Source organism: Artemia sp. Qi Xiang Cuo, chromosome 19 (assembly GCF_049724085.1).
Source record: "Artemia sp. Qi Xiang Cuo chromosome 19, ASM4972408v1, whole genome shotgun sequence".
NCBI classification, from domain to species: Eukaryota; Metazoa; Arthropoda; class Branchiopoda; order Anostraca; family Artemiidae; genus Artemia; species Artemia sp. Qi Xiang Cuo.
Genome location: NC_142812.1, coordinates 43,378,888 through 43,388,008, shown reverse-complemented (window position 1 = coordinate 43,388,008; position 9,121 = coordinate 43,378,888). Strand labels below are relative to the sequence as shown.

The following is a 9,121-nucleotide window of genomic DNA, read 5'->3' as shown; positions in this document are numbered from 1 at the left end:
GAATTCATCTCTGATACTAGAACTTCATATAGACACTGGCTGTGAAGAACTTTCACCGATAGAATGTGATATCTGTCCTGCTGTAGTTAGAGATTATAGAAGCTTTGTGGCTCATTTTATTGAGCATCAAAAGGGAGAAACAAGAAGATGTCCAATTTGTTTGCAAGACAATATTTATAACATGAAAGAACATTTGATTTTACTTGGTCATTCTTCAGAAAAAGAGTCTGAAACAGTATTACAGGGTGGTACCTCTCAAGTTAGTTCGCAGAAATTGTCCACAACCGTCAGTTTAAATTCACTTGAGTTAAATTCTAGAGTAACAGGCCAAATCGATAAGGGACATCTTTTGAATCGCCGTTCGCCCGACAAGAAGTTTAGAAAATACCATGAGTGCAGTATATGTAAAAAGAGATTTTCCAATAAATGTAAATTGCAAATGCATCAAAGGACACATAAAAGAGTGAAATTATTTGAATGTAATATATGTGAGAAAACCTTTTCTCAATTGGAGAATTTGAATCAGCCTTGAAGAATACATACAGGTGAAAAACCATTTCAGTGTGATATTTGTAATAGAGGTCTTGCTCAGTTAGCAAATATGACTTCTCATAAACGATTGCATACAGGTGAAAAACTCTTTCCGTGCAACAAATGTAAGAAAAATTTTGCTCAGTTATCAAATTTGACTAGACATAAACGAGCGCATACAGGTGAAAAACCCTTTCAGTGTGACATCTGTAGGAAAAATTTTTCTGATTCGTCAAACTTGACTACACATAAAGAAATGGATTCAAATGAAAAACAATTCTTGTGTGATATTTGAAAAAGAAACTTTGCTGAGTCTGGATTTTTAATCAGGCATAAACAAGTGCGCACAAGTTAAAAATGCTTTTCGTGTAATATATATGAGAAAAGGTTTTCTGGATCAGGCTCTTTGAATAAGACCCAATGAGGACGTACATGTGAAAAACCCTTTAAATTGCATGTATATAAGAAAAAATTTCTGATCAAAGTCACTTAAGTACTAATTCCAACATGCATATATGAAAGTGTTATCCATAAAAAAAAAACTTTGCTGCATCAAGCTCTTTGAATAAGCACAAAAGAATTCTTAGAAGTGAAAAATCTTCAAATATTATAGATTACATATTAGTTTTTGTTAGAAACTTTACAAATTTTAGATGTATTGTTGGAGCGATCACCCTATGTTGTCTTACAATTTTTAGGATTCAGTTAAAAATTCCACGAAATTTTTTTTAGGGGGGGGGGCAAGAACTCAATTTTCAGTTGTCACAAGTCGGCTCTATTGCGGCTTGGAATTTAGAAATAGATTTTTCTGTTGGCGAAGATGTTGTCTTAAATAGTCTTTTGAGTGATCAAACAGTTTGTGCTAACGAACTGTAAGTAAGGAGCGACCCGGCTCAATAGTAACCAAAACTATAAAAACCGGAATTTTTATATCAATACATACATCATTAGAATCAAATTCTTATGCTGATTTCAAGTATATTAATTTCATTAAGTTTAGTCTTGCCCATCAAAAGTTACGCGCCAGGGAAAATTTGCCTTATATTAGAAAAAGGGGAAAACAGCCCCTAAAAATCATAGAACTTTAATGAAAATTATACAATCAGATTCAACGTGTCAGAAAACCCTACTATAGAAGTTTCAAGCTCCTAAGTGCGAAAATGTGGATTTTTGTATTTTTGCCAGAAGAAAGATGAGGGATGTGTGTTTATTTATTATTTTTTTTCCAGGGGTGATTGTATCGATCCAGTAGTCCTAGAATATCTTGAGAGAGCTCATCCGAACGGAAATTAAAAGTTCTAGTGCCCTCATTTAATTGACCAAAAAACTTGGAGGGTAACTTGGCCCTCTTCCACGCTAATTTATTTTCCAAAGTCATCCAATCAAAATTTTGAGTTAGCCATTTTGTTCAGCATAGTTGAAAACCTAATAAAAAGGTCTTTGAGAATAACTCATCCCCCTTAGTTCCCGGGGGAAGGGCTGCAAGTTATGAACTGTGCCCATTGATTACATATAGTATTGGTTAATGGGAAGTATACAGACGTTTCAGGAGGGTTTTTTTCGGGTGGTTGGGGGGGTCGGAGACGGGGTTATGAGGATGGATCTTTCCATGGAGGATGTTTCCTTGGAGGAAGGGGCATTTCTATGAAGGGGGCGCCGGATTCCCAGCATTATTAAAAAAAACGATAAGAAATTAAATAAAAAAAGAAGTTTTTTCAACTGAAAGTAACGAGCAACATTAAAACTTAAAAAGAACAGAAATTATTACATATATGAGGGGGGTCGCCACCTAGTCAATACCTCTCTCTTTACACTAGAGTTTTTTTAGTGCGAGCTTTCATAAGAACTATTTATTCTAATTAATTGGCTTTTGTGATTCAGGAGTTTGTGATTCAAACTTTAGCTTAAAGAGTGAGGCATTGACTCGGGGGCGAACTCTGTAATATACGTAATAAAAACATACGAATGTAGAAGCTCTTTACGTAAGTTACGTTAGAACAAAATTTCGAGAAAGCCATTTTGCCAAAAAAAAGTACAATTATTATGCAAATTTCTTTTTAATTATTCGTGTACGGTGAGCAAAAATCAAAGCTGCATTAATTCAAAAATGTTCAGAAATGAAATAAACAAAAACAAGTTTTTTTTTATAATGAAAGTAAGGAGCGACATTAAAACAAACAGAAATTATTCCGTTTGTTTGTGTGACAGGTTGACTGTCACACAACTTTATTTTTTTAAACAATAAAAAAAACTTTAGCGTAAAGAGAGAGGCTTTGAGGAGGGGACAGCCCCTTTCATATACGGAATAATTTCTGTTCGTTTCAAGTTTTAATGTCGTTCCTTACTTTCAGTTAAAAAAAAACGTGTTTTTTTTATTTAATTGAAACAAGAAGCCAGGTGAAAAACTGGGTGCAATGCAACTGGATAGTTTTGTAATGAATTTTTTTTTAAGAAAATAACATTTTATGGATGAAGCATGGTGGGGTGAAAACTTTGGGAAAGCGGAATGAAAACCTAGCGAGTTTAATCACCGAATCTAGGGACCAAAAGAAAGTTCTTAGTCCGAAAGGATTGACTTTATTGATGCTCCATCTAGGACTAATTGTAATTTTGATTTGTTTTACCTGAAGATTGGAGGAAAACAGCAAAAGTCTTCGGTAAGAACATTGTATACTTATTATCAAGCAGTTTTAAGAAGTTTTTCAAACAGTTCATGGTAGCGAACTGTAGTCATGAGCGACCCGGCACAATAGTGATCGAAACTCTAAGAAAAAGAATTTTGATACCAATAGATACATCAAAAGAATCAGATTCTTATGCTGAATTCAAAAATATAAGTTCAATCAAGTTGTCATACTCATCAAAAGCAACGCGCCTGAGAAAATTTGGCTGATTTTCGAAAGAAGGGGGAAACACCCCTAAAAGCTATAGAACCTTAATGAAAATCACACCATCAGAGAACCCTACTGAAGAGGATTCAAGCTCCTATCTGGGACTCAGTGAAAGTTAAAAAGAAGTAAAAGATTAGAATGAGCCTCTGAACGACAATTACAATAAGAAAACCAACAACAAAGATATTGGCCAAGCACGGCTATGAACCGTTGATTTTTTAGAAAAGTTACGGTTATACTTGTGTATCTTAATGTTATAATTGTATGTTGAGAGCAGGTTTAAGGTGGAAAACAATCCATTATTTTGTTTTTGAAATTTAAGCTATTCATTGCTTGCTTTCCCTAAAGATTATAAATCGGAAAATGATCCTTAGTAATACATTCCTTTTCTATGAATATACCTAAGAAACGAAGCCTTTATGTGCAACAACCTGTGTAATTCAAATAAAAATGCATGAACAAAGTTTCATAAACCTTTCCAGTAGCGTATCCAGGATTTTTGGAAGAGGGTGGCGACTCGTTGCAAAAAATTCCAATTCTAAATTAAGCCTAACGTACCTTACTGACATTGAAAGTTGCATGCCTCTGCATCTATCCGTCATTTAGCTGTCAGTTCTGTAAAGCTATTCACAAAACTATATTAATATGAACACTATGAATATTATATAAAAAAATTCTCGCATCCTATTTTCACTATTAGCAAATCTATCAATAACACTTTCTACACTTATGACAATATCACGGTGAATACGAAGAAGGGCAAGTCCGGCGAGTCTTTCCTCCATCATTTTATTTCTTAGCCAAGTTTTCAATCTTCTCAAGGTAGAAAAACTTCGTTCAACAGCTGCCACACTGATAGGTAGGGTAATGAGAATCTGCAAGAGTGCTGAAATATTCGGGAAAATATCAGCATCGAAGTTCTGTTTCTCTAAAGTTTCCCCTACTGTTTCAGGTATTCTACCTGCGCATTTATTGCTTTTTCTCAGACGAAGCCACGAAGTTTTCCATATTTCAACTTCTCCGGCCAGGGCAAATTCACAAACCGATTGGGAGGGGAAACCCATTACTGACCAGTATCGCTCAGACAAGTCATGAATCGTTTTAGCGAATTGTTGCTTGTTCGTTTCCACACAGTTTATTGGCAAGAAAAATACTGAGCTTAAAAGTGTCCAGCATTTCAACGGAAAAATGACTTTCTAAGTCCGAAATGATTGTGTCTAACATGGGAACAAGTTCAAAGTGTCAACATCAAAATTGGATATTATATGGACATTAATAATTCTGTAAGTTGTAGTGAAGAAAATATAATTTTTGTAATAGGGATTAGTGACGTATAATCCTGACAGGTTTGTACTGACCTAATTTCTGAACATTTATATATATAGTGTGCCATGCTGTTTTTTATGTAACCCCAATTGACAAGCAGAAGAGGAGCAGTAAACCCGTGGCAAGTGCCGTTGTACCTGCTGGGAGAGTCTCCCTTAAACTGCGGAGACCAGGTTGAACGGGGGCTTACACTTCTTTTGTTTATTGGGGTTAAATCGGTTTCAGCATTCATTCAGTGTACACGTATTACCTTCCGATTGCAACTCTCTTGCTGTTTTTTGACGTATATTCTTGGACCGCCCCTGGAATGTGATTCTTGGATTACGCTTAATTACTGAAAAGCAAGCATGAGCAAAAAACTCGTTTTGAATGCTGTGTTGAATTTTCTTGCGCGATCACTTTCTGAGGGTGTGAAAATAGATTGCATTATAAGCTCGGCTGTGAAATTCTTCACGCATGACGCGATTTTATCAGCAAAGACACTTCTTTAATCTGAAATTAATGCGCAAGGCCGAATACATTTATGGATTAAATGCGACCGACCACGGTCCGGTCTTGTTAATTCCATCCGTATTGCAACAAAGAAGAAGTTTGCTAAGGAACTTCAGAATCACCGTAAGCAAATCACAGAACAGACAGTACAAAAAATAAAAGATAATCCTCATTTCCTTTGGTTGTCTATCCGTCCCAGGATCCCCAAAACTCTCCTTTTCGCTGCAGATATTCCTTTATCTGATTGGTATTCGTTTTACGAGGCTGAATTTTCCCCACCAAACCCCCAACTTGAACAAAAATATGTTGGAGAGCTTGACCAATTTTTACATGCTTTCCCTTATTCTGATTACATAGTATCTGTAATGTCTGTTGCTGATGCTATTATGTGCCTTAAACCAAAGCAGTCACGAGGCATAAATGGAATTCACGCTCTACATATCAAATGTCCTGGGCTTTTAAAATATCTCAATTTATTACTGCAAATGATTTTTACTCAATGTTTGGTTCCGTCACCATTCTGTGCGGGAGATCTTTCTCCTGTTCCGTAAAAAGGAAAAACCTTCAGTCAATGCACATCTTTCAGACCCATAAATGTATCAACCACCCTTTGCAAGCTTTATGAGCTAATGTTCATAAGCGAGCTAGAAGAAAAATGTTACACGCCTCCCCATCAATTTGGCTTTCAACATGGTATTGGTTTTGTGGACGACCAGGCGGTTGTTGCTAATGCACTGCTTCATGCGTCTCTCTCATGTACTTCTCTCACCTTGGCTAGTCACGATGTTCGCCACGTTTTTGACTCTCTGATCCACCCCCTTATGCTCTTAAGGGCTGCTAAAAGAGAAATAAGTCCGGCTATCATCAGATCTCAAAGGGATATGTATACCAAGCTACGAGTCCAACGTAAAATCCTTCTTGAGAAAGATGAAATGGCAAAGCCACAGGATAGAACTGTGCCAGTTAAGAAACGAGCAAGCCATGGTGCAATTGCCTCACCTTGTTATTTCAACAACTACGTCCTCGAGGCTCAAGCTCGGTGTCAGATGTCCTGCGTTCTTTCTGGTCATAATATCTCATTAGTCACTTATGCTAATAACATTTTTAACCTTGGACGGACTTCACACAAAATTCGTGAAATACTTCAAAAATTTCAAACCGAGTAATTAGAATCTGGTATTGAAATCATCGCTGAAAAAAATGACATGGTCATTTTAAATTGTAAAGGCCAACTTCTTGGTTAGATTTTACTTTGAAATTCAAAGAAACACCTGTCCAGCCAAATCATTTATCTTGGCATTCTCATTAGAAATAAAATTTCTCCAATTCTTCGTCTTTTAACAGAACACATCAAGAGCCGCATATCAGCCTCATACGCTTCCATAGTCTCTGCTAAGCTTCGTTTTAATCGCTGTTATCTGTCAACCCTATACAACACTGTTGCTCTCCCCCATATCCTCTATGTTGCACCTTTCTGGAAGGTTCTTACACACGTTGATAAATTGAAAATCCGTTCAACCTTCATCTGTTTCGCAAAATATTTACTAAGATATCCAATTTGGACACGCAATTCAAAGCTCATCAATAGACTTTACATAGAAAATCCTATTATAGCTGTTGTTAAACTCATAGAAAAACACAACCAAAAGATTTCAAACCACACTTGGAAACAACTCCTTTTACACTAGCCCCATCTACATACATTGTCATAGCTCCTCTTCTTCCTTCCCTTCTTTTTTGTTACAAATACCCGTGTTCTTCATTATTTCTGTGTTTTCTAATTATCTCTCTTCCTATAAAGTACGTTGCCCTTCTGTTCTGGTTTTTAGTTGTGCTCCGTCAGTTTTGCTGTTAATACATACTTGGAACCACCTCTTTCTACACTAGTTACATTGTAACAGTTGCATAGTGATTTTGCTCTTTATTTATATAGTGCTCTGTCATTTTCTTTTTGTAATAAGACAGGTTTTCAATAAATAATAATAATAATATTTTTCGTTTGAACTGAATGGTACATTAATCCGATTCGTTTGTTTTTTCGCTATCCTTGGTACTGTTATTTCTAAGCCTAGCTCGGTTACCACTTTAGCTACCTAGTCAAGTGTTTTTACTTCTGATGCGGTTCCCTCTTGTGGTCACCCTTCTGGAGGTCTTGCCTGTATTTTAAAAAGAAGTATTGATCTCTCGAACCCGTCCCTTTTCTATTTGGATAAGCATACTCTTGCTGTGAGAGTAAATAATACTGTATTTGCTAATGTTAATCTTCAATGTAAAAATAATATAGCGGATTCAATATATACATTTGCTATGGCATGCATGTCTTTAAATTCCGTTATGAATCGTGTCAAGGAAAATAAACTTGATTTTATAGTTATTGGTGACTTTAAGGCGGATTTGGATGAACAAAGTTATCGATCCCGAGAAATATTGGAGTGCATGCCCCCTTATGTGATTCTGAAGAACGATTTACCATTCTCTTACATTCATCATTCTAGTAGTGTTTTTAATATTCATCATATACTCAGTTCGTCACAGCTAGAATGCTCGATTATTCATAATGATATTGAGACTGATGACTTTGACCATCTATCGCTTTCATTTACTGGTAAATTGAAACGTAGCCTTTACAATGTTGCCCCTATTGGGAATTCTAAATGGTTTAAACGTAATAATTGGAAAAGTGCCAATATTGCTTTGTATGTATTGCCTTTATCTACATTGCTTAGTTGTATTCGTGTGCTTTACCATCTACTCCAATTACAAGTAAAGGGTAGTAAGCGTGATCTTAATAGATATTATGATGATATTAGTAGTTGAAAGAAGCTGAAAAAATTGCGGATCCCGAAGAGCTTATTCCTATTAAAACGCGGAAAGCTATAAAGGCTGCCGATCCTGAATTAAAGAATTATAAAAATAAGGCAAAACTTTGGCTGCGAGTTTCAGTTGATTGTTATAGACCTACGTCGGGGTCTGTTGCAGATATAAACAGAAAAAAAAGAAAGAATATAAAAAGTTCCTAAAATTCATCTGTTATAAGGGTAAAGAATTTCTAGCATCTAAAAAAGATTGGTCCAAATTAATACTGAGAAGCTGTATTATAAGTGATCTTTATAATAGTCATTCTATTTCTAGTTCAGCTTGGTAAGTTTACTACTCGTCAATTTTTTCCGAAATTGTTTTTTCGTGCAGTTACATTATTCTCGGTTACTTTCTAAAATTCTTACACCTTCGCTTCATCAAGGTAATATTATTCCAGTGTCGGTAGTTGCGGTTGAAAATACAATTAAGCAACTGAAATCTTCATCCATTGTTATTGATGTTATTTGTGTAAATAATATAAATCTGAAGTGTGTTGCTCTCTTATTTCACTTGCAGCTGTAGTTCCGAATGTGTTTAACATTTTCGTTGGGTTAGGATAGCTTTCTTTGTGGAACCGTCACCTCAATATTAAAACGGGGACAACTCCTCTCTCATTGTTCATCTTATCGCCCTATAGCTACTGTGTGTAACCTGAGTAAACTCTTTGAATATATTTTACTTCCTAATTTAAATGAAATTGTAAATTTCGGATCGAATCAATTCGGGTTTCAATCTGGTATTGGTTGTCAACATACACACCGTGTTCTTTTTTTTGCCCTTAAGAATAGCCTGGCTGAGAGGTCGCCACTTTATATATATACTTTGGACCTTTCTAAAGCTTTTGACCGTGTAGTCCAAATTCAAGCTTTTTTTTGTTTTTTTTTTATAACGGTGTAAATCTTTCAGTCATTTTTCTTCTTCATTTTTGGTATGAGAATTCTTTCCTCCGAATTAATAAATCTGGACCTCCAAGTGTCCGTAGGGTGTCATACTGGGAGGGGTTTTGTCACCTAGTATATTCA

At 35.7% G+C, this 9,121-nt stretch overlaps 1 protein-coding gene across 1 annotated transcript; it reads right to left on the bottom strand.

The window, feature by feature from the left end:
* Positions 1-4,057: 4,057 nt before the first annotated feature.
* On the bottom strand, positions 4,058-4,486 carry LOC148940884 (52 kDa repressor of the inhibitor of the protein kinase-like). The gene has a single exon (XM_089105100.1). The coding sequence runs from the start codon at positions 4,484-4,486 to the stop codon at positions 4,058-4,060; it is 429 nt and encodes a 142-aa protein (XP_088961226.1).
* Between the last annotated feature and the right edge of the window lie 4,635 nt (positions 4,487-9,121).

Coding starts and splice junctions, on each gene's coding strand:
- LOC148940884 (XM_089105100.1), bottom strand. CDS start 4,486: ATGGGTTTCCCCTCCCAATCGGTTTGTGAATTTGCCCTGGCCGGAGAA.